This window comes from Pan troglodytes, chromosome 1, assembly GCF_028858775.2.
Source record: "Pan troglodytes isolate AG18354 chromosome 1, NHGRI_mPanTro3-v2.0_pri, whole genome shotgun sequence".
Lineage (NCBI taxonomy): Eukaryota > Metazoa > Chordata > Mammalia > Primates > Hominidae > Pan > Pan troglodytes.
The window spans coordinates 203802897-203828652 of NC_072398.2; the positions used below are offsets into that span (position 1 = coordinate 203802897).

General features: G+C 48.2%; 1 protein-coding gene, 1 long non-coding RNA gene and 1 pseudogene across 7 annotated transcripts in view; 1 reads left to right on the forward strand and 2 right to left on the reverse strand.

Moving 5' to 3' along the window:
- Positions 1–362: 362 nt before the first annotated feature.
- Positions 363–4051, reverse strand: LOC469243 (large ribosomal subunit protein eL20-like; annotated as a pseudogene).
- A 6587-nt stretch (positions 4052–10638) lies between these two features.
- Positions 10639–25756, forward strand: part of SLC9A1 (solute carrier family 9 member A1) — a 70387-nt gene continuing 55269 nt past the window's right edge. For 2 of the 6 annotated variants that reach the window (XR_010147541.1, XM_063784001.1), the window contains exons 1-3: positions 10639–10862; positions 21699–21749; positions 22761–23139. Coding sequence is in view for 2 of the 6 variants with exons in the window: in XM_063784001.1 (XP_063640071.1) it covers positions 22788–23139 (352 nt within the window). In the remaining 4 variants the exon portion in view is untranslated. Of the gene's footprint in view, positions 10863–21698; positions 21750–21919; positions 23140–25756 lie in introns of those variants that run through there. The other 4 variants (XR_001719086.4, XM_016957102.4, XM_016957108.3 and 1 more) reach the window with 4 other exon arrangements.
- On the reverse strand, positions 16802–19723 carry LOC107975708 (uncharacterized). The gene is made up of 2 exons (XR_001719090.3): positions 19641–19723; positions 16802–16981 (listed from the first exon to the last, which is right to left on the reverse strand). It is a non-coding gene; the product is annotated as an uncharacterized LOC107975708 (long non-coding RNA).

Consider the following 25756-nt stretch of genomic DNA (forward strand, 5'->3'; position numbering starts at 1 on the left):
TTTGTGGAGACAAAGTCTCACTCTGTTGCCCAAGTTGGAGTGCAGTGGCGTGATCTCGGCCCACTGCAACCTCTACCTCCCAGGTTCAAGTAATTCTCATGCCTCAGCCTCCAGAGTAGCTGGGATTACAGACAGGGATGCACCACCAGGCCCAACTAATTTTTGTATTTTTAGCAGAGATGGGGTTTCATCATGTTGGCAAGGCTGGTCTCGAACTCCTGAGCTCCGGTGATCCGCCCGCCTCAGCCTCCCAAAGTGCTGGGATTACAGGTGTAAGCCACTGCGTCTGGAATCTTTCTTTCTTTTAATACCGGGGTGTTCCTGAGTTTATTTGGGGCACACACCGGGCGAGGGCCCTGTACCTAGAAGAAGGTGTTGGGTCTCCGGGTGGTGAAGTGTGGCTTGTGCTGACAGCGCAGGACCCGGTGGGGTAGCGGGAACTTGATCTTGGAGTCGTGGAACTGCTTGACGGACGGCCGCGGGCACTTGCTGGCTGCGATCGCCTCCACCTTCGTGATCTGGATGGAATGGGTCCAGGCGCGGTGCCGGGCGCCCATGTCTCGGTAGCACTGGGTGACAGCGCCCGCGGTGTTCAGGTCCCAGTATTCTCAGTACATGTTGTGGATGCCGCTCCGGGAGTCATAGTGCAGCCAGATGCCGAAGTTCTTCACCCGCCCGGGGGAACTTCTCAAACACCGGCCCACAGTAGACAATCTCCCCTGAAAACTTCTTCATCTTCTTTAACTGAGATACGAAGTACCAGAAGCCGGACTCGGAGACGACATGATTAGGCGCAAAGATTCCCATGCGGTAGAGGGGCGGTGTGTGGCATTTGGGGGTGGGCAGGCAGAGACCCACCACCTTGTACTCTCATAGTGTGCCCAAGGCCTTCGTGGCGTCCTCTCGGCGCTGGTTGCCACCCGCAAAAGGACTCTTTCTCTTTTTTTTTAAGTCAGGGTCACACTTTATTGCCCAGGCTGGAGGGCAGTTGGACGATCCTAGCTCACTGCAGCCTCAACCTCCCAGGTGCAAGTGATCCTCAGCTCCCCTACTCCCAGGGGTCTCACTATGTTGCCCAGGCTGATCTCCAACTCCTGGGCTCAAGGGATCCTCCTACCTCGGCCTCCCAAATTCCTGGGATTACAGGCGTGAGTCACCCTGCCTGGCCAGGTCTCACTTTTCCATTAGTTTCCTGTGTTTCTAGGAAATTGACATCCAGGTCCCCAACCTCCATTGGTTTTCTTTCCTATGATCCATCTTCAGGAGAATTGGCACTGACATCCAGGTGCTGCTTCTTTCCCACCTCCCTCCTCACACTTTGCAAAGGAATTTTACCCTACAGCATTGGGGGTTGGGGGCTGGAGAGAGAATGGAAACCTCCAGGGGCACCAATCAAAGGTGAAGGGCTCTATCGACCAAATAACAAGGAGCTTTGCATACCTGGCAGTTGCCAGATCTTTGCTTTCAACAAATGCAAAGGAAGTTCTAATTCTGCTGTCATTAAAAATAACTTTGGGTGATAGGTCACTGTGTCATTTTTGGCTTGTAACCCAGAAGGAATTCAAATAATTAAGTGACATTACTATGGTCAGGCGCGGTGGCTCACGCCTATAATCCCAGTATTTTGGGAGGCCGAGCGGGTGGATCGCTTGAGGTCAGGAGTTCGAGACCAGCCTGGCCAACATGGTGAAAACTAGTCTCTACTAAAAATACGAAAAACATAGCCAGACATAGTGCCACACAACTGTAAACTAGCTACTCAGGAGGCTGAGGTGGGAGGATTGCTTGAACCCAGGAGGCAGAGGTTGCAGTGAGCTGAGATCATGACACTACACTCCAGCCTGGGTGACAGAGGAAGACTCCATCTCAAAAAAAAAAAAAAGCCAGACATGGTGGCTCCCACCTGTAATCCCAGCACTTTGGGAGGCCGAGGTGAATGAATCACTTGAGGTCAGGAGTTCGAGACCAGCCTGGTCAACATGGTGAAACCCTGTCTCTACTAAAATACAAAATTAGCTGGGCATGGTGGCACCTGTAGTCCCAGCTACTCGGGAGGTTGAGGAATGAGAATTGCTTGAACCTAGGAGGTGGAGGTTGCAGTGAGCCAAGATTGTGTCACCACACTCCAGCCTGGGTGACAGACATTATTGTAACAAAATTCCCTCCATTCTTTTTTCTTTTTAAAGACAGGGTCTTGGCCAGGCTCGGTGGCTCACGCCTGTAATCCCAGCACTTTGGGAGGCCGAGGCGGGTGGATCACGAGGTCAGGAGTTCAAGACCAGCCTGGCCAACATGGTGAAACCCCCCTCTCTACTAAAAATACAAAAATTAGCTGGGTGTGGTGGCAGGTGCCTGTAATCCCAGCTACTCAGGAGGCTGAGGCAGAGAACTGCTTGAACCCGGGAGGCAGAGGTTGCAGTGAGCCAAGATCACACCACTGCCCTCCAGTGTGGGTGACAGAGCAAGACTTTTTTTTTTTTCTTAAAAAAAAAAAAAAAAGGCCGGGCACGGCGGCTCACGCCTGTAATCCCAGCACTTTGGGAGGCCAAGGTGGGCAGATCACGAGGTCAGGAGATCGAGACCATCCTGGCTAACACGGTGAAACCCTGTCTCTACTAAAAACACAAAAAAAAATTAGCCGGGCATGGTGGTGGGCGCCTGTAGTCCCAGCTACTCCAGAGGCTGAGGCAGGAGAATGGCGTGAACCTGGGAGGCAGAGCTTGCAGTGAGCTGAGATCACGCCACTGCACTCCTGCCTGGGCGGCGACAGAGCGAGACTCCGTCTCAAAAAAAAAAAAAAAAAAGAGAGAGAGACAGGCTGGTTTTACCCAGGCTGGAGTTCAGTGGTGTGATCATAGCTGACGGCAACTTCAAAATTCTGGGCTCAAGTGATCCTCCTGCTTTGGCCTCCCCAAAGTGTTGGATTATAGGCATAAGTCTCTGTGTTTGGCCTCCAGTAATTCTTTTTTTTTTTTTTTTTGAGATGGAGTTTTGATCTTGTTGCCCAGGCTGGAGTACAGTGGTGCAATCTCGGCTCACTGCAATCTCTGCCTCCTGGATTCAAGCGATTCTCCTGCCTCAGCCTCCCAAGTAGCTGGGACTACAGGCATGTGCCACCTCGCCTGGCTAATTTTTGTATTTTTAGTAGAGACAGGGTTTCTCCATGTTGGTCAGGCTGGTCTCGAACTCCTGACCTCAGGTGATCCGCCTGCCTTAGCCTCCCAAAGTGCTGGGATTACAGGCATGGGCCACCATTCCCAGCCTATGTTATACATCATTATAATGGACATTTCTTGCTTTATGTTTTTTTGCTAATGACTTATTACTTGCTGTTTATTTTATGTTTATTTTACACTATGGAAATTATGTTAGACAAGAAGCAAATTCAAGCAATTTTCTTATTCGGGTTCAAAATGGGTCGTAAAACAGAGAAGACAACTTGCAACATCAACAGCGCATTTGGCCCAGGAACCACTAACAAACATACAGTGCAGTAATGGTTCAAGAAGTTTTGCAAAGGAGACGAGAGCCTTGAAGATGAGGAGTGTAGTGACCGGCCATCGGAAGATGACAACGACCAACTGAGAGCAATCATCGAAACTGATCGTCTTGCAACTACACAAGAAGTTGCCAAGGAAATCAACGTCGACCATTCTACTGTCATCTGGCATTTGAAGCAAATTGGAAAGGTGAAAAAGCTAGATAAGTGGGTGCCTCATGAGATGAGCGAAAATTAAATAAAATTGTCAATTTGAAGTATTGTTTTCTCTTATTCTACGCAACAACCATTTCTTGATCAGATTGTAACATGGGACAAAAAGTGGATTTTAGACAAGTGGGAACAACCAGCTCAGTGGTTGGACTGAGAAGAAGCTCCAAAGCACTTCCCAAAACCAAACTTGCACCAAAAAAGGTTCTGGTCACTGTTTGGTTGTCTGTTGCCGGTCTGATCCACTCCAGCTTTCTGAATCCTGGTGAAACCCTTACATCTGGGAAGTATGCTCAGCAAATCGATGAAATGTGCCAAAACTGCAACGCCTGCAGCCGGCATTGGTCAACAGAAAGGGCCCAATTCTTCTCCACAACATCCAACTGCAGATCGCACAACTAGCTCTTCAAAAGTTGAACGAATTAGGCTACAAAGTTTTGCCTCATCTGCCATAGTCACCTGACCGCTTGCCAACCCATCACCACTTCTTCAAGCACCTTGACAACTTTTTGCAGAGAAAATGCTTCCACAACCAGCAGGATGCAGAAAATGCTTTCCAAGAGTTCGTAGAATCCTGAAGCACAGAGTTTTACACTACAGGAATAAACAAACTTATTTCTCGTTGGCAAAAATGTGTTGATTGTAATGGTTCCTATTTTGATTAATAAAGATGTGTTTGAGCCTAATTATAATGATTTAAAATTCATGGTCTGAAACCGCAATAACTTTTGCACCAACCTAATATTTTATTATTATTATTTTTATTTTATATATAAATACAATTTTACTTCTTTTTTTTTTTTTTGAGATGGAATTTTGCTCTTGTTGCCCAGGCTGGAGTGCAATGGCGTGATCTCGGCTCACTGCACAAGCTGAACAACCTCCATCTCCTGGGTTCAAGCTATTCTCCTGTCTCAGCCTCCCAAGTAGCTGGGACTAAAGGTGTGCGCCACCACACCTGGCTAATTTTGTATTTTTTAGTAGAGACAGGGTTTCTCCATGTTGGTCAGGCTGGTCTCAAACTCCTGACCTCAGGTGATCCACCAACGTTGGCCTCCCAACATGCTGGGATTACAGGCATGAGCCACTGCACCTGGCCATAATTTTACTTTTTAAAGATAGCATCTGGCTCTGTCACCCAGGCTGGAGTGCAGTGGTATGACTTCAGCTCACTGCAACCTCTGCCTCCCAGGCTCAAGCAATCCTCCCACCTCGGCCTCCCAAGTAGCTGGGACTAAAGGCATGTACCACCATGCCCGGCTAACTTTTGTATTTTTTTGTAGAGATAGGGTCTCTATGTTGCCCAGGCTGGTCTCGAACTCCTGAGCTCAAGCAATCCTCCTCGGCCTCCCAAAGTCCTGGGATTATAGGCATGAGCCACTGCACCTGGCCTGTTATTTTTATTTTTTAGAGACGGGGTCTTGCTGTCACCCAGGCTGGAGTGCAGTGATGCAGTCACAGCTCACTATAGTCTCAAACTCCTGGCCTCAAGGTCAAGCGATCCTCCCACCTTGGCCTCCCAAAGTGAGCCACCACCGCCTGACCCCCAAATTTGTAAATTGTAATTTAACACTATATAAATTTCTGTGAAAATATAAATTAGGTAATCAATAACAAGCTTTCTTTTTTCTGGCTCTGTTGCCCAGGCTGGAGCACAGTGGCACACGATCTCGACTCATTGCAACCTCTGCCTCCTAGGTCAAATGATTCTCCTGCCTCAGCCTCCCAAGTACCTAGGATTACAGGTGTGCACCATGGTGCCTGGCTAGTTTTTGTATTTTCAGTAGAGACAGGGTTTTGCCATATTGGCCAGGCTGGTCTTGAACTCCTGACCTCAGGGAATCCACTCACTTTGGCTTCCCAAAGTGCTGGGATTACAGGCATGAGCCACTGTGCCCAGCCAAATAACAAGCTTTCAAGTATTAAATATATTACTCTAGAATACCATTCTGTAAGAGGAAGCAAAATATAACCATACATTCAAGAAGAAAAGTAATGATGTAGCTTTTCTGTTTTTTAAAGTACAGCTTGTTCAGTATTTTCTTTTCTTTGTTTTCCCCCCAGACAGAGTCTTGCTCTGTCACCGAGGCTGGAGTTCAGTGGCAAAATCTTGGCTCACCGCAACCTCCGCCTCCCGGGTTCAAGTGATTCTCCTGCCTCAGCCTCCTGAGTAGCTGGGACTACAGGCACCTGCCACCAGGCATGGCTAATTTTTGTATTTTTAGAAGAGACAGGATTTCACCATATTGGCCAGGCTGGTCTCGAACTCCTGACCTCAGGTGATCCGCCTGCCTCGGCTTCCCAAACTGCTGGGATTAGAGGCATGAGCCACCGCACCTGGCCCGGTAATTTCTTTAAATGGGTAACAGTGGATATCAAATCACCATGGTACTTACATTGAGTCGAGTGATAGAACAGTTTTATTTAAAATATTAATATTGGCTGGGCACAATGGCTCACGCCTGTAATCCCAACACTTTGGGAGGCCGAGGCGGGTGGATCACCTGAGGTCAGGAATTCGAGACCAGCCTGGCCAACATTGGGAAACCCCGTCTCTACCAAAAATACAAAAATTAGCCGGACGTGGTGGCAGGCGCCTGTAATCCCAGCTACTTGGGAGGCTGAGGGAGGAGAATCGCTTGAACCCAGGAGGCATAGGTTGCAGTGAGCCAAGATCGTGCCACTGCACTCCAGCCTAGGCAACAGAGCGAGACTCCATCTTGAAAAATAAATAAATAAATAAAATAAAAATAAATAAAGATAAATAAAATATTAATATTTCCAATATGCTAGGAGGTATAGCCTTGGCAATGATTTGTGTTTAAGGTGAAGAGTTTAGTTGTATCCCTGCAGATCCAGGCTCTGTCCTCCACCCTGCCTCTCCCCTGGTTGGCTGACTTGGATGGAGAATATCAGTGGCTCCTGTGCCCGCTGGTCTTGGGTTCTACTTTGGTTTGGCCACTAGGGAGTCCTGGCAGGAAGTCCGAGAGAGGGAAAGCAGTGAGGCCAGGATGTATCCCTCTGGTTCCTGTCCTGTGAGGCCCAGTAAAGCTGGTCCTGTCCCTGGACAGAAAGTTAGTAGTGCTCCTTTTAAGACAGAGGATTTGCCTCTTCAGGCCTGGGGTGGTAAAAGCCTGGCTGCTACCAGTCCCAGCTTCCTGCCCTATCCCCTGTGATTTCCCTATACCCTGATCACACATCCAAATTAGTCGTTTTGTGTATATAACCTCCTTGAATTGTCTTGATTGTGCCATTTGTTTCCTGTTAGAATCCTCACAAAGAGGGGGTGCAAAGTTTTAAAAAATTATTTTAAGCCAGGCGTAGTGGTTCATGCCTGTAATCCCAGCACTTTGGGAGGCCGAGGTGGGTGGATCACTTGAGCTCGGGAGTTTGAGACCAGCCTGGGCAACATGGTGAAACCTTGTCTCTACAAAAAATGCAAAAATTAGCCAGGCATGGTAGCATGCACCTATAGTCTCAGCTGCTTAGGAGACTGAGGTGGAAGGATCACTTGAGCCTGGGAAGTCGAGACTATAGGGAGCTGAGATCGCACCACTGCACTTCGGTCTGGGTGACAGAGTGAGACCCTGTCTCAAAAAATAAATGAAATAATAAAATAAATATAAAAAATTATTTTAGGGGTCACAAGAGAAAAACATCCAAGGACCGCCGATCCAGACGGTAGCCTCATTCATTCGTTCCCTCATTCATTCCTTCAGTAAACACTGACTGCATCAAGCTCAGTGCTTGGTTAAAGACAAACCGAATAGGGCCCCTCTTCTCAAGTAATAACAAAGTAGTGGGAGCAACAGGCACACAATTAAACAAACAACAATTAATAGAGTGCAATATGTGCTTTACTAAAGATTCGGGGCCAGGTGCGGTGGTTCATACCTGCAATCCCAGCACTTTGAGAGGTGGAGGTGGGTGAATCAACTGAGGTCAGGAGCTCAAGGCCAGCCTGGCCAACATGGTAAAATCCCATCTCTACTAAAAATACAAAAATTAGCTGGGCTTGGTGGTGAGTGCCTGTAATCCCAGCTACTCGGGAGGCTGAGGCAGGAGAATCGCTTGAATCTGGGAGGTGGAGGTTGCAGTGAGCCAAGATTAAGCCACTGCACTCCAACCTAGGCAACAGAGCGAGACTCCATCTCAAAAAAAAAAAAAAAAAGAAAGAGAGATGTACAAGGATGTTTGATACAACATTGTTCATAATAACATAAAATTGGAACAACCTGAATGGCCATTAACAGGGGAACAGAGGCCGGGCTTGGTGGCTCACACCTGTAATTCCACTACTTTGAGAGGCCGAGGTGGGTGGATCACCTGAGGTCAGGAGTTTGAGACCAGCCTGGCCAACATGGCAAAACCCCATCTCTACTAAAAATACAAAAATTAGCCAGATGTGGTGGCACACACCTGCAATCCCAGCTACTTGGGAGGCTGAGACACAAGAATTGCTTGAACCTGGGAGGCAGAGGTTGCACTGAGCTGAGATTGTGCCACTGCACTCCAGCCTGGGTGCCAGAGGGAGACCCTCTCTCAAAAAAAAAAAAAAAAAAAAAAAAAAGAACAGATATAAAAATTGAGGTATATTAATATATGGAATATTTAAAACAGTTAAAAGGACACGATGAGATTTATATGTATCAGCATGGCTTGATGTTATAAATATAATGTGTGAAAAAGTAAAGATGAAGAAGAATGTGTATGATATAATGCTATTGATATACATTTTAAGGGCACACAAAAATACCATTGTTTATGTATGCACATGTCTTAATTAATTCATCTCACTAATTTTTTCCTGAATGTCTTATTATGTTCTAAGTGCTATTCTCAGGTCTGGGGATACAGCAGAGAATAGCAATAGCTAACAGTTATATAGGACTTACAAGGAGCCAGCCAGTCATTCTTTTTTTTTTTTTTTTTTTTTTTTTTTTGGCAGAGTCTCATTTTGTTGCCTAGGCTGGAGTGCAGTAGCATGATCTTGACTCACTGAAAACTCTACCTCCCAGGCTCAAGCAATCCTTCTGCCCCAGCCTCCTGAGTAGCTGGGACCACAGGTGTACACCACCACACTTGGCTAATTTTTTCTGCTTTTAGTAGAGATGGGGTTTCACCATGTTGCCCAGGCTGGTCTTGAACTCCTGAGTCCAAGCGATCTGCCTGCTTTGGCCTCCCAAAATGCTAGGATTACAGACAGGAGCCACTGCGCCCAGCCATTCATAAATAATAATAATTGCAGCAAGAACTTATGTAGGTACAATTCCAAATGGTTTACAGTTTACATTCATTAACCCATTTAATCCTTACAATATAGGTTCTACTATTATCCTCTTTTTTTTTTTTTTTTTTTTTTTTTTAGAGACAGTCTTGCTCTGTTTCCCAGGCTGGAGTACAGTGGCACGATCTTGGCTGACTGCAACCTCTGCCTCCCAAGTTCAAGCAATTCTCCTGCCTCAGCCTCCCAAGTAGCTGGGACTACAGGTGCACACCACCACACCCAGCTATTTTTTTTTTTTTTTTCGTATTTTGGTAGATACGGGGTTTCACCATGTTGTCCAGGCTGGTCTCGAACTTCCGAGCTCAAGCAATCCTCCCGCCTCAGCCTCCCAAAGTGCTAGGATTACAGACATGAGCCACCACGCCCAACCCCCCCACCCCATCTTTTAGATTAAGACACTGGGGTGCAGTGAAGTTAAATAACTTGCCAAAGGTCACATGACTAGACAGTGGTAGAGGCTGGAGACAGTGGCTCATGCCTGTAATCTCAGCACTTTGGGAGGTCGAGGAAGGAAGACTGCTTGAGCTCAGGAGTTTTAGGCCAGCCTGGGCAACATAACAAGGTCTCATCTCTATAAAAAATAAAACATTAAGGCTGGGCGCGGTGGCTCACGCCTGTAATCCCAGCACTTTGGAAGGCCAAGGCAGGTGGATCACCTAAGGTCAGGAGTTTGAGACCAGCCTGGCCAACATGGTGAAACCCCGTTTCCACTAAAAATACAAAATTATCCAGGCCTGTAGTACCAGCAATTCGGGTGGCTGAGGCAGGAGGATTGCTTGAACCCAGGAGGTCAAGGATGCACTGAGCCATGATTGTGCCACTGCCCAGCCTGGGCAATAGAGTGAGACCTCTCAAAAAAAAAAAAAAAAAAAAAAAGAAAGAAAGAAAGAAAGAAAGAAAGAAAAGAAAAGAAATGATAGTGGTAGAGACAGCATTCGAATCCATACAGTTTGGATCCAAGTTAGCTCTATTAATCATTATGCTCTACTGCCTCAAATTTCTGCCATTGAGGAGCTTACAGTCTAGTGGGTCAACACAGGCAATAGAAATATACAGTACAGTCGGGCACGGTGGCTCACGCCTGTAATCCCACCACTTTGGGAGGCCGAGGCGGGTGAATCACCTGAGGTTGGGAGTTCGAGACCAGGCTTGGCCAACATGGTGAAACTCCTGTCTCTACTAAAAATATAAAAATTAGCCGGGCATGGTGGCGCACGCCTATAATCCTGGCTACTCGGGAGGCTGAGGCAGGAGAATCGCTTGAATCTGGGAGGTGGAGGTTGCAGTGAGCCAAGATTAAGCCACTGCACTCCAACCTAGGCAACAGAGCGAGACTCCATCTCAAAAAAAAAAAAAAAATAGACTGGTCAGGGAATGCCTCACTGAGAGACATTTGTGCAAAGATAGCAAGGAAGTGAAGGAGGAAACCATGTAGCTATCTGGGGGAAGCAGTAAGCTCAAAGGCTCTGAAAGGGGTAAACCTGGAGTATTTAAGGAATAAATAGCAAGGAAGCCAGGGTGGTTAACGCGGAGAGAAAAGGGAAGAGGAAGGAATAAAGGAGAGGAGGCCAGAGAGAGAGGTGGGAGTAGACTGGGTGGGGCTTCGTAGGTCATAATAAGGACCCCGACGTGGGGGTCTGGCAGGGGATGACACCATCTGACTTAGGCTTTTAAAGGGATCCTTCTGGCTGCTTTGTTGAAACAATAATCTGGGCGGGGAAAATGGCACTGCTTGGACCAGAGTGGGCAATGGAGGTGGTCAGAAATGGATGGATTCTGGAAATATTTTGAAGATTGAATTGACACTATTTGTGGAGGATTGATATAACAGAAAGGAGCCAAGGATGACTCAAGTTTTTGGCCAGAGTAAGTGGGAAGATGGAGAGGCTATCTCTTGGATGGGGAAGACAGTGGATGAAGCAGGTTTGGGGAGAGGGTGGAAAGGTCTGGAGTTCAGTTTTGGACATGCTGATTTTGAGATGCCTGTTGCACGACCAGGTAAAAATGTTGAATGTTCAGTTGGATGCAGGAGTCTGGAGTTTACAGTAGGGAACTGGGCTAGAGATAGAAATCTATGAGTTGTCCTCATATAGATGGGGCTTGAAATCATGAGAATAGATGAGGTCATCAGAGAAAAGAATGTAGATAGAGCAGTGAAAAGGCAAGAACCAAGCCCTGGGGCCCTCAGTATTTAGAGGTTGCGGCAGAGGGGGAAAAAGGAGAGAAGGAGGAGGAATCAACAAGGGGAAATTGAGAAGGAACAGCCAATGAAGTGGGAGGAAAGCCAGAAGGTTGCGGGGTCTCATAAGCTATTTGAAGAAAGTGTTCTCAGAAGGAGCAAGTGATTATATATGTTGAAGTCTGCTGATGGGGAAAGAAAGATGAGGATCGAGAAATGACCATGTGATTGAACAACATGGAGGGTCACTGGCAACATTGACAAGGGCAGCTATTTATTTATGTATTTATTTATTCATTTATTTATTTATTGAGACAGAGTCTCGCTCTGTCACCCAGGCTGGAGTGCAGTGGCATGATCTTGGTTCACTGCAATCTCCGCCTCCTGGATTCAAGCGATTCTCATGCCTCAGCCTCCAGAGTAGCTGGGATTACAGGTGCCTGCCACCACATCCAGCTAATTTTTGTATTTTTAGTAGAGACGGGGTTTCACTATGTTGGCCAGGCTGGTCTCGAACTCCTGACTTCAGGTGATCTGCCCATCCTGGCTTTCCAAAGTGCTGGGATTACAGGCATGAGCCACTGCACCTGGCCTATTTTATTTATTTTATATATATATATATATATATATATATATATATTTTTTTTTTTTTTTTTTTTTTTTTTAGAGATAGGAGTCTCCCTATTTGCCTAGGCTGGCCTCAAACTCCTGGGCTCAAGCGATCCTCCCACCTCAGTGTCCCAAAGTGCTGGGATTACCGGCATGAGCCACTGCACCTGGCCAAGAGCAGATTAGGGACAGCATATGAGAGGGCAAGCCCACGGATCAGTTGGAGACAATGGGAGAGAAAAACAATGCAGGCAATGTAGACAACTCTCTTAAGCATTTGGCAGTGCTGGGAGTGGGTGGGGGATGAAGAGATGTGTGTTAAAGTGTTAAGATAACACATTATACTTATGATAGACGTTGCCTGGGGCAGCAGGAAGGGAGAAAAGTGTCACTGATAGTTTAAAAGATTTTAAAATTTGATAAAAATTGTACAGATATCTGTAAAACACATCAAAAACGTACACACACACACATATAGGGGAGTTTTTTGTTTGTTTTTCGGTTTCTTTTTCTTTTTGTGATGGAGTCTCACTCTGACACCCAGGCTGGAGTGCAGTTGTGCGATCTCAGCTCACTGCAACCTCCATCTCCCAGGTTCAAGCAATTCTCATGTCTCAGCCTCCCGAGTAGCTGGGACTACAGGCAAGCACCACCACGCCTAGCTAATTTTTGTATTTTTAGTAGAGATGGAGTTTCAGCATGTTGGCCAAACTGGTCTTGAACTCCTGACCTCAGGTGATCTGTCTGCCTTGGCCTCCCAAAGTGCTGGGATTACAGGCGTGAGCCACAGCACCTGGCCAGTTTTTTTAGGAGATAGAGTCCTGCTATGTTGCCCAAGCTGGAGTGCAGTGGCATGATCATAGCTCACTATAACCTTGAACTTCTGGGCTCTAAGTGATCCTCCCGCCTCAGCTTCCCAAGTAGTAGAGACTACAGGTGCATACCGCCATGCCTGGCTAATTTTGAAATTATTTTGCCAGGCACAGTGGCTCATGCCTGTAATCTCAGCACTTTGGGATGCTGAGGCAGGAGGATTGCTTGAGTGCAGGAGCTTAAGATCAGCCTGGGCAACATAGCAAGACCTCATCTCTACTAAAAATAAAAATAAGAAAATTAGCTGGGCATGGTGGCATGCACCTGTAGTCTTAGTTACTCAGGAAGCTGGGGTGGGAGGATGGCTAGGGTCCAGGAGTTTGAGGCTACAGTGAGCTATAATCACACCACTACACTCTAGCCTGGGCGAGAGAGTGAGACCTTCTCAAAACACCACCACCACCAACAACAACAACAAATAAATAAATACATAAATTATTTTGTAGACACAGATTCTCCCTATGTTGCCTAGGCTGGTCTTGAACTCCTGGTCTCAAGTGATCCTCCCACCTCAGCCTTCTAAGGTGCTGGGATTACTGGAGTGAGCTACTGTGTCTGGCCAAAATATACATATGTTATTGAAAGTAAATATAACAAACTGTTACAGCTGATAATTCTGAATTTGGATGTTTGCTATATTACCTTTATACTTTTAAATTTTCTTACAAATAATTAGAGGAAAAAAAGGTTTGTGGGCCAAATCGTGTGCAGGACTTTGAGTGCCATGCTGGGATGGGGTATGTGCCTGTCTAAACAGGGGATGAACATGGCTCAGACAGCTCTTCCTGAAAGCTGTGTAGGCTGAGGGTGGTGGCTCACGCCTGTAATCCCAGCACTTTGGGAGGCCGAGATGGGGAGATCACCTGAGGTCAGAAGTTCAAGACCAGCCTGACCAACATGGTGAAACCCCATCTCTACTAAAAATACAAAAAAATTAGCTGAGCGTGGTGGCAGGTGCTTGTTGTAATCCCAGCTACGCGGGAGGCTGAGACAGGAGAAGCCCTTGAACCCAAGAGGCGGAAGTTGCAGTGAGCAGTGAGCCGAGATTGCGCCACTGCAGCTGGGAGACAAGAGCAAAACTCGGTCTCAAAAAAAAAAAAAAAAAAAAAGTCTATTCCGGACCCGTTCCCTCAGATCTGCTAAATCCTAACTTTTCCAGTACACACACACACACACACACACACACACACACACACACACGATTCTGACAGTGTAGAATGGGGGCAAGTTTAGTGGAAGATGGTGGGTGAAGTTGATGGAGGTGCCTGTGGGACATCCAGTCAGTGAACATTAGGGTGTCAAGGTTGCCGATAGGTGTTTATCAAATCCATTATTGATTTTCCTCCAGCAGAAAGCACAGGGAGTTGCACATAGTAGGAACTCACTAAATGTTTATTGTAAAATTATGAACTTAGCTTAAAGGCAATTCGCTGGATCCTAAATTCCAACTCCTTACCAACCTCCGAACTCTCTTCTAGTTACCCAGCGTGTACGTGCTTTTTCATGGTAGCTATCAGCCTGGAGAACTGGGAAAAGCCCGGACTTCAGAGTTAGGCAGACCTGCATCCAAACCTGGCTCCTCTTCTTCCCAGCTCTATGGCCTCAGACAAGCAATTCTCCTCTGGGAGTCTTGGTTTTCTCATGTGCAAATAATGCATTCTGTGATTCATTCACTCAGCAAATATTTATTGAGTACCAATATGCACTGGGCATTGTTCTACATGGTGGAGAAACAGTGATGGATGAGATAGACGTGGTCCCTGCCCTAGCTGAGCTCACATTCTGAAGGGAGAAAAATGCAGTAAAAAAAAAAAAAAAAAAAAGGTAATAGGCCGGGTGCGGTGGCTCACACCTGTAATCCTGGCACTTTGGGAGGCAGAGGAGGGAGGATCACGAGGTCAGGAGTTCGAGACCAGCCTGACCAACATGGTGAAACCCCGTCTCCACTAAAAATACAAAAATTAGGCCGGGTGCAGTGGCTCATGCCTGTAATCCCAGCACTTTGGGAGGCCGAGGCAGGTGGATTGCCTGAGGTCAGGAGTTCGAGACCAGCCTGGCCATGGTGAAACCCCGTCTTTATTAAAAATAAAAAAAAATTAGCTGGGCATGGTGGTGGGTGCCTGTAATCCCAGCTACTAGGGAGGCTGAGGCGGGAGAATCACTTGAACCCAGGAGGCGGAGGTTGCAGTGAGCCAAGATTGCGCCATTGCACTCCAGCCTGGGCAACAAGAGCAAAACTCCGTCTCAAAAAAAAAAAAAAATTAGCTGGGCATGGTGGCGCGCGCCTATAATCCCAGCTACTCAGGAGGCTGAAGCAGGAGAATTGCTTGAACCCAACAGGCGGAGGTTGCAGTGAGCCGAGATCATGCCATTGCACTCCAGCCTGGGTGACAGAGCAAGACTCTGTCTCAAAAAAAAAAAAAAAAAAGAATAAAAGTAACAAATAGGAGAATTATACTGTATGTGAGAAGGTGAAACATGCTATACAAAAAAGAAAAAAGGAGCAGGGGAAGGGGCTGGGTGGTAGTGGTGGTGGCCAGGCAGGGGAAGTGTCACTATTACGTAGGATTATAACGTAGTAGGCCATGTCAGGAAGCGAGATTCGCAGAAAGGCTTGAAGGAGGTCAGGTAACCAGCCATGTGGATATCTGGGGAAGAGTGTTCCAGGCAGAAGGAATAGCGAGTGCAAAGACCCTGAGGCAGAAGTGTGTCTGCCAGTGTTTGAGAAATAGAAGGAGGCAGTGGTGAAGTGAGTGCCGGGGAGACTGGAAGAAGGCTTTGCTGGGCTGTGACATTATGATGAAAGAAGGAGTGGCTGAGTACAATGGCTTACCCCTGTAATCCCAGCACTTTGGGAGGCCCAGGCAAGAGAATCAATCAAGACCAGAGGTTTGAGACCAGCCTGGGCAATATAGTAAGACCCTATCCCTACCAAAAATATTTTTAAAAATTAGTCAGGTGTGGTGGCATATACCTGTAGTCCAAGCTGCTCGGGAGGGCGAGGCTGGAGGATTGGTTGAGCCCAGGAGTTTGAGGTTGCTGTGAGCTATGATTGCACCATTGCACTCTAGCCTAGGTGACAGCAAGACTCTGTCTCAAAAAAAAAAAAAAAAAAAAAAAAAGAAGGAAATGAACCCAGTCACTGAGTGCTGACTGTGTACCAGGAACTATGCTTGACATACAGTGGCCTTTTCATCCTTACAATAAACCTTACAAAGCAAGTAATGTGACTCCACCCACCTTTCATATACATGAACACAGTGAGAGACAGAAACAAGGTGTGACTTGCTCATAATGCGCAGCTAATAGGGGCTGAGCAGATTCTTTCCTAGGGCCATGCATTTTGTGCCATAAAACTCCAGGCACTTTTAGTGAAAGGATTCAAGGAGGGGATTGGGGAGCAGACATGGCTTAAGCAGGGGGAGATGCCACCCAGGGTCCAGGCTTCCTGAGGCTGTCCTGGATCTGCAGGGGAAGGGTCTGCAGAGACCTGGCCTCTCTGAGTCAAAAGCAGTGTGGGCCTGGAATGGTTAAAAAATGAGGACTTGGCCGGGTGTGGTAGCTCACGCCTGTAATCCCAGCACTTTTAGAGGCCGAGGCAGGTGGATCACCTGAGGTCAAGAGTTCGAGACCAGCCTGGCCAACATGGTGAAACCCTGTCTCTACAAAAAATACAAAAAATTAGCTGGGCATGGTGGCAGGCGCTTGTAATCCCAGCTACTCGGGAGGCTGAGGCAGCAGAATCGCTTGAACCCAGGAGACAGAGGTTGTAGCTCAGCCTCCCAAAGTGCTGGGATTACAGGCGTGAGCCACCGCGCCTGGCCTTGACTGATTATTTTTAAGAAGACAAGGCTTTTAAGGCCGAAGCGGGCGGATCACGAGGTCAGGAGATCAAGACCATCCTGGCTAACACGGTGAAACCCCATCTCTACTAAAAATACAAAAAATTAGCCGGGCGTGGTGGCGGGTGCCTGTAGTCCCAGCTACTCGGGAGGCTGAGGCAGGAGAATGGCGTGAACCCGGTAGGCGGAGCTTGCAGTGAGCTGAGATTGCGCCACTGAACCACAGCCAGGGCGACAGAGCGAGACTCAGTTGCAAAAAAAAAAAAAAAAAAAGAAGAGGAAGAGGAAGAAGAAGATAAGGCTTTTAACATACAATACACATCAATGTGATTTATTTACAAATATTAAATTCATAGCAGCTGGTCTGATGGTGGGACCCATCTCACGGATGTGAGGGTCTGTTTTCCAGCCTGTCAATTTTCTCTGTGACTGAAGGCAGAACTTCATGTGGTTCCCAACATCAAAAGTCTACTCTTGAGGTCCTCGGTGCATGTAAATAAATAGAATGATGGTAAATATATGTGGTACTTGCTGGGGGCAGTGGTAAATGCTTCGCATACATTGGCTAATATCTTCATGAGAGCCCCATGAGGTTGACACTATTGTTGTCCCCCCTTATGGAGGAAGAAGCTGTAGAACAGGCACTGATTTGCCCAGGGTCTCATGACTAGTGAGCGGTGGTGCCAGAGCACTGAAAGGAGACCATGTGGCTACCCATGTTCGGCAGTCCCAGCATTTAACTATTCATTATTCTACAGTGCCTGCCCAGGCTGGGCCTTGGCCATCGGCTCTCCCATGTGGTTTCTCCCAAGGCCTGTTTCCTGATATTGTTCTGTTGTTATAACCTTCTCCAGGCCGTGGAGGATCTCAGGGCTGGCATTTCCTGGTTGTCCTGGGATCTACCACGTCCCAGACTGGCACCCAAAGACTCACTGAGGCCTGAGTGAGGGAGAATTAGAGAGTGGGGAGCACACCAGTGAACGTTGCCTTCAAGACTGGAAAGAACAGTAGGTCTTGGGCTTCTGGCCTCAGGGCACCTGTGGAAAGTCACTCCACCAGCCCCATCCTTTCCCTCTTTTCTTCTTTTTACACTGAACCTGTGATGTTTTAAAAGGGTGCTGGACTTAGGTGTTAGAAACCTGACTTAAGTCTTGGATCTGCTTCTTTTTTTAAATTTTAATTTAATTTTATTGGCTCACTGCAACCTCTGCCTCCCAGGTTCAAGTGATTCTCCTGCCTCAACCTCCTGAGTAGCTGGGATTACAGGTGCCTGCCACCATGCCCAGCTAATTTTTGTATTTTCAGTAGAGATGGGGTTTCACCATGTTGCCCAGGCTGGTCTTGAACCTCTGACTTCAAATGATCTGCCCGGCTCGGCCTCCCAAAGTGCTGGGATTACAGGTGTAAGCCACTGTGCCAGGCATGGATCTGCATCTTAATAGATGTGTGACCTTGGGCAAATAGCTTTATGTCTCTGGGCCTTTGTCTTTTCACCTGTAAAATGGGAATGAGAATAATAGCTACTCTTTGGCCAGGTGCGGTGACTCACGCCTGTAATCCTAGCACTTTGGGAGGCCAAGGCAGGTGGATTACCTGAAGTCAGGAGTTCCTGACCAGCCTGGTCAACGTGGTGAAACCCCATCTCTACCAAAAATATAAAAATTAGCTGGGTGTGGTAGCAGCCGCTTGTAATCCCGGGTACTCGGGAGGCTGAGGCAGGAGAATCACTTGAACCTGGGAGGTGGAGATTGCAAGTGAGCCAAGATCGCCACTGCACTCCAGCCTGGGTGACAAGAGTGAAACTCTGTCTCAAAAGAAAAAAATAGAATAATAGGTACTGTTTTTTTCTGAGACAGGGTCTCACTCTGTCACCCAGGCTGGAGTGCAGTGGTGTGATCTCAGCTCACTGCAAGCTCTGCCTCCTGGGTTCAAGTGATTCTCGTGCCTCAGCCTCCCAAGTAGCTGGGACTACAGGCACGTGCCACCACACCCAGCTAATTTTTGCATTTTTAGTAGAGACGGGGTTTCGCTGTGTTGGCCAGGCTGGTCACAAACTCTTGACCTCAGGTGATCCACCTGCCTCGACCTCCCAAAGTGCTGGGGTTACAGGCATGAGCCACCGCACCCAGCCTAGCATTTGGATCATTGATAAACCTGGAGCACTTGGTTGTGAACTCTAAAGGGCTGAACAATTGTGAGGCATTATTGTTATTATTCTGATCCTTGCTCTAAATGCTCTTTGGTTACTTTCATTATAGCTGATGTTCTCCTTTCATCTGCTCCCAGATGACACAAGTCCCCTGCCCTTCTCTGAAGTCTCTTTTGTCATTTCCCAGGTGGCTGGAATTTGTGCCTGGAGAATGTGAGGTACAGAGAACTCAGTTTAGGCATGGGATTATAAAAAAAGAGAGAGAACTCAGTTTAATGTTGCCACCTTCAGTTACTATCGTATCACTTTATTAATTATTTTATTTTTATATTCATTTATTTATTTTGAGACAGAGTCTCCCTCTGTCACCCAGGGTGGAGTGCAGTGGCACAATCTCAGCTCACTGCAACCTCCGTCTCCTGGGTTCAGGGGATTCTCCCACCTCAGCCTCCCAAGTAGCTGGGACTATAGGTATGCTCCACCATGCCCAGCTAATTTTTGTATTTTTTGGTAGAGACAGGGTTTTGCCATGTTAGCCAGGCTGGTCTTGAACTCCTGACCTCAAGTGAACTGCCTGCCTCAGCCTCCCACAGTGCTGGAATTACAGGCGTGAACCACTGTGCCTGTCCTAATTAATTTTTAGAGGTGGGTCTCACTATGTTTCCCAGGCTGGAGTGCAGTGGCTATTTCACAAGCACAATCATAGTGCATTACAGCCTCAAATTCCTGGGTTCAAGTGATTCTTCTGCCTGCCTCAGCCTTCCAAGTAGCTGGGACTACAGGTGCATGCCACTGCACCTGGATATTATTATTTTATTTTACTTATTTTTTTTAAAGACAGGGTCTCCCTATGTTGCCTAGGTTGGTCTTAAACTCCTGGCCTCAACTGATACTCCCATCTCAGGCTCCTGAGTTGCGGGGATTACAGGCATGAGCCACTGCTGCTAGCTTATTATTATTTTAATATATTTTTCCATGGAAGGATAGCATACCTAGAAAAAGGTGCACACATCTTGAGTCTTCAATGAGTTATCACGAAACAACTACGTCGCTGTAACCTTTGTAGCTATCACCCAGTAAAGAAATAGAACATTACCAGCATTCTAGAAGCCCTCATTATGTCCACTTTATGCCCCCTCCCAATTCCTACCACCTCCTTCCTCCCTCTGGCTTATCTCTGTGTTGCCAGAGCCCAGCACAAAGCCCTGTCAAGAGGCCCAGTAAACATTTGTTAAACTAAATTGAATCTCAAGTACTTGTGATGTGACCTTGAGCTAGACACTTTGACTGTTTTGGCCTTAATGTACTCTTCTGCAAAACAGGGACAGCATTTCAGTGATTTCCATACCTCCCAACCCTAGTTGTATATCAGAGCCTTTGAAAAAAATACTTTGGCACTACCCTGAAGTAATTGAATCTAAATCTCTGACGGTGGGTCCCCGAAAATGATATTTTACAAAAGATGATGATGATGATGATTACTATGATTGACAGGGTCTCCCTTTGTTGCCCAGGCTAGAGTGCTGTGGTGCGATCATAGTTCACTGTAGTCTCAAACTCCTAGGTTCAAATGATACTCCTGCCTCAGCCTCCGAAGCAGCTAGGACTACCAAGCCCAGCTAATTTTATCAGACAATGGTATTTATTTTTATTTATTTATTTTTTTTGAGACAGAGTCTCGCTCTGTTACCCAGGCTGGAGTACAGTGGTGCAATCTTGACTTACTGCAACCTCCGCCTCCTGGGTTCAAGTAATTCTCTTGCCTCAGCCTCCTGACTAGCTGGGATTACAGGCATGTGCCACCACGCCCGGCTAATTTTTGTATATTTAGTAGAGACGGGGTTTCACCATGTTGGTCAGGCTGGTCTCGAACTCCTGACCTCGTGATCCACCTGCCTCAGCCTCCCAAAGTGCTGGGATTACAGGCGTGAGCCACCACGCCCGGCCTAGACAATGGTATTTTAAAAAAGCTTTCCAGTGATTCCATTGTACAGCCATGATCCCTTGAACCTCACCAATTTCAACCAAACTATAGGTTCAAATTTAAGTTCCACTACTTAAAGCATGCCACTGTTGTGGGTTGAATTGTGTCCCGGCAAAAGAAGTTGAAGTCCTAATGCCCAGTGCCTATGAAGATGGACTAATTAGGATGGAGTCTTTGAAGATGATCAGGTTAAGATGAGGTAATTAGGTTGGATTTCTAATCCAATGACTGGTGTCCTTATAAAAAGGGGAAATCTGGCTGGGGGTTGTGGCTTACCCCTGTAATCCCAGCACTTTGGGAGGCCGAGGCGGGTGGATCACCTGAGGTCAGGAGTTCGAGACCAGCCTGACCAACATGGTGAAACCCCATCTCTACTAAAAATACAAAAATTAGCTGGACGTGGTGGTGGGTGCCAGTAATCCCAGCTACTCTGGAGGCTGAGGCAGGAGAATCGCTTGAATCCAGGAGGCAGAGGTTGCATTGAGCTGAGATGGCGCCACCGCACTCCAGCCTGGGCAACAAGAGCCAGACTCTATCTCAAAAAAAAATAAAAATAAAAATAAAGTGTGGGCGGGGAATCTGGACGCAGAGACAGAGACACCAGGAGAACTCCATGGAATACCAGATAGTCCTAACAAACCACTGGAAGGTAGGAGAAAGGCATGGGACAGATTCTCCCTCATAGCTCTCAGCTGAAACCAACCCTGCCAACACCTAGATCCGACCTCCAGCCTCCAGAACTGTGAGACAATCAATTTCTGTTGTTGCAGCCACCCAGTTTGTGATACTTTGTTACGGCAGCCCTAGTAAGCAATACAACTACTTACATAGTAGCCAGGGGACTCTCTTCACCTGTTTCCTCATCTGTAAAAGTGGAATTGTAATAATGTGCCAGGGTGCATTCCAAATAGTTTACACGGATTGTCTCAGTCATTACATCATCCCTCTGACATAGTCACTATTACTCTCTCTACTTAACAGATGAGAAAGTTGTGAAACAGGTTAAGTAACTTGCTCAAGGTCACACGGTAACTAAATACATAAACTAATAATACATTCTTCACAGGATTATTCGAAAGCCCTTATGAGACTGCAGATGTGGACGTGAAATCGTTTTGTAAGTAGTCGGCATTTTACTCGCGTTAGTGAGGTTCTCTGTATATTCAGGACTTTTTTTTTTTTGTCATCTCTGACTCTCCTTCCTCTTCCTACGCGATACTTCCTTCCCTCGGCGACAGGGGCCGCTGCGCTGGGCGGGTGCCGACGGTCTCTCTAGCCCGCCGCACCGGCTGCTCGCTGGTGCCTATAAGTGACAGCGCCGGGCTCAGCTAGGCTTCAGTCTGCTGCCGCCGGGGCCGGGGCTAGGGTTAGTGCTGGAGCTGGGCTAGGGTTAGTTCTGGAGCTGGGCTAGGGTTAGTTCTGGAGCTGGACCAGGAAGAGCTGCAGCTGGGCCGGGGCCGCGAGGAGGGGCGTGTTGCTGCTGGCCCACCGCGAGCCGCCCCCAGCCCGCGCCGAGGCGCCTTCCCGCCAGGCCGCCTGCCTTCCGCCTCTTTCCATTTCCCCGGAATCTCAGCCCGGCGCGCCTGGACCCCTGCCCCTCTCTGGGTGGAGAAGCTCCCGGCCGCTTCCCGGTTTCACTCCTTCTCAGCCTGGGCTCCCAGCCCCCTCTCTCCTTTTCCTGCACTGGGTCTCACCCCCTTCGGTCCCCTTCCTTTAGCTCAGGCTCCCTACCCCTTCCTTTAGCCCACAGCCCAGAGTCCCAGCTCCTCAGTCACTTTCCTCAGCCAAAGGTCCCAGCCTTCCCTCTTCCTTTCCCTTGCACGGGTCCAGCCTATCCTGCCCCTTCCTCTATCCCTAGGGCTCAGTTTCCCACATCCGTCCTCCCCCTTCCCAGGCCCGGAGTTCCAAACCTTTTGGTCTCCTTCCGTGGTCCTTCCTGGGTCCTTGCCCCCTTTCCCCACTTTGGAGTTCCAGATTGCAAACCCAGCCTCCCTCCACCCCCAGAAAATTGCTTCCATGGAAATGCCTCTCTAAAAGATGAACTTTTCCTAGAGACTACGCCAGTCTCTCTTCCCACTTGCTGACCCTTTGCTACCTATGTGCCCGGTTTTACTCTCATTTGGGTAAGGTCGAGGCCGGCTCTGGAAGCAGCACCATGGTTCTGCGGTCTGGCATCTGTGGCCTCTCTCCACATCGGATCTTCCCTTCCTTACTCGTGGTGGTCGCTTTGGTGGGGCTGCTGCCTGTTCTCAGGAGCCATGGCCTCCAGCTCAGCCCAACTGCCAGCACCATTCGAAGCTCAGAGCCACCACGAGAACGCTCGATTGGGGATGTCACCACCGCTCCACCGGAGGTCACCCCAGAGAGCCGCCCTGTTAATCATTCCGTCACTGATCATGGCATGAAGCCGCGCAAGGCCTTTCCAGTCCTGGGCATCGACTACACACACGTGCGCACCCCCTTCGAGATCTCCCTCTGGATCCTTCTGGCCTGCCTCATGAAGATAGGTAAGTCCCGTTTGCTCCAATGCTGCGGCCGCCACCAGACTGGTGAGCTTCTTGCCTCATCTCGCACCATTTGAGGCTGTCCAGGAGTAAGGATCTGAACTACCCCCATAAAGTAGGCAGTCTCCATCCTGCCACCTTGGTCCTTCTCAGGCTCCAGTTCTGTGGCTTCTGATCTGTGATCTGAGGCTTCCCAAGATTGGAGCCAGCACTGTGCACTGAAGAGAGCAGGATTAGAGAATGGGATGCTTCTGATCCTAGGTCCCTTCAGTAAGGCTTCCACGACTGGCAAGTCTCCTCTGGCTGGGCCAGACCCCCAGGGGAGCCAGGCACCCCGCTGTGTGTGAGACAGAAAGGAGTGTCTTCTGGCGAGTGGCACATTCTGCTCTGTCAACAGCAACCAGTGCAATTTATGACAGGCTTCACTGGAGCGTGTTCCAGGATGGAGTATATTTCTACTTGGCCTGCTTGAGGAGTTTAAGCATAGTGGAGACCTGGGCACAGGAAACTTACAAGTGTGGTGGAACACAGGGGATCCCCATATTCCCACCTTTCCTTCATCTCCAGAATGTTACCTGTCAGCTTTGCTTGTCCAGGCTAGTTAGGAGCCCCTGAGTCAATTTCCGGCCCAGGAATGCCATACTTTATAGAATCTGTGGAACAAGGGGCCCTGGAAATTTCTGAAGTCTGTTTTGGAAGTGGAGGGAGAGTAGAGGAGGTTGAGGCTTGGTCTGACCCCAGCTCACCCCCAGGTCGCTGCCTGGCTGTGTCTCAGGGTGCTGTCTGGCCTGCTGCTCAATCAAGTAGATGAGGTACATGGGGGAGCCTAGGGATGTTCAGGCGTGAAGAGACTTTGAAACCTTCTTTTGGGGAGAAGGAAACAGACAACTTATTTGCTCTCAGAGTATTGGTCTCCCTGCTAGGCCTGAGCACTGTTCTGCTGAGTGATTGGGGGAGCTTACTGGAGCCTACATTGCCCAGAAGTCCCTGAAAGTGGTGTTCAGGGGGACTTTGACAACTGCCTTTGCATTTTCAGCTTGCCCCCAGCTGGCTGTGGAAGGCATGAGGTCCTGGGACTCTGCTGTCCCCTCTGCCTGAGATTTGGGTTTGGGGATTTGGCAGGAAACCTTCCAGCTCTCCCAAGGACATGCAGGAGCTGAGCGGTGCTGCCGGGCTGGTGTGAGGCAGGCTCTGGGACATGCTGCGGGAGGGAAGTGGTGCCTCTAATTTGATAGATCCAGGAGCTGGGTTCCTGGTGCAGGGCTCTTGTGCCAAGCTGGTCACAGTAGCAGAGCCTTACATGGAACTAAGCCATCAGCACCTATACCCTGATGGCAGTTAGCTTCCTGGAGAGAAATCAAGGACTGGACAAGGGGAGCCATGTGTACTGATTCTGACATAAATGCATGACCTTGAATAGCTGAGGCCTTTTTCTGCAGGTCTCCCTCACCTGTGAAATGGGTAAGACTCTCAATTTGACCACATCAATTGAGTCATGAAATGTCGTCTGATTTGCTGTAAGAAGCTGAAGTGACAGTGATGTCATTTGACTGTGTGAGACCAGGAGGAGACCTCACAAGTGCAATCTATAAATTGCCTCCTGTCCCAGATCCCCTCACCTGCCCACCACACCTGGCATTACATTAGGGCATTCAGGGCTGGCAGACACACTTTGAGTGTCAGTGGCTGCTGGTGGGATGACAGCATGACTGCAGAGACCCCACTCTAGGCAGTCAGAAGTTTGTCCCTGCAGGCCTGGTATCTCTAGTGCTAATGAGGTCAGCTTGGCCTGGCCTGCTTTGTCACCACCCAAGTGCTGTGCCCGGGACCCTGGGCAGCTGGAGAGCAGAGATGGTGTCATGGCAACAATATCAGTCTAGAAGTCAGGAAAACCTGGCTTCTCTTCCTACCTCCCTCTGTCCTTGGACCAGTCACGCCTCCCTACCCATCAGTTGATCTTTGTGGTCCCTTCCAGGTGTGATATTTCTGTCATTCCACTGACTCTGGAAACTCTGGCAAGTCACTCAGCCTTGGACCTCAGTTTTCCCATTGTAAAATGATGAGGCTGGATGTGGTCTCCTTTCCAAAAGTCTGTTTCTGCCTTGGAAAGGCATTTTTCTGCCTCCGAAAACAGGAGTTCTAGCATCTGGCCATGAGTGGAGAGAAAGGTGGTCTAAAGATCTGAAGAGTCCCTGTTCAGGCCTCAAAAATGAAAGCCCATTTTTCCCAGCTTCACCTTTGCAGTGTGGAATTCAGCCACCACTCTGCCACTTAGCAGCATCTCTGAGCCTCAGTTTCCTCATGTATAAAAGGGGAACTAACGCAGTGGCTCACGCCTGTAATCCCAGCACTTTGGGAGGCTGAGGCAGGGTGGATCGCCTGAAGTCAGGAGTTTTGATACCAGCCTGGCCAACATGGTGAAACCCCGTCTCTACTAAAAATACAAAAAATTAGCTGGGCATGGTGGCGGCTGCCTGTAATCCCAGCTACTCCGGAGGCCAAGGCAGGAGGATCGCTTGAACCCAGGAGGTGGAGGTTGCAGTGAGCCAAGATTGCGCCATTGCACTCCAGCCTGGGCAACAAGAGTGAAATTCCATCTCTAAATAAATAAATAAATAAA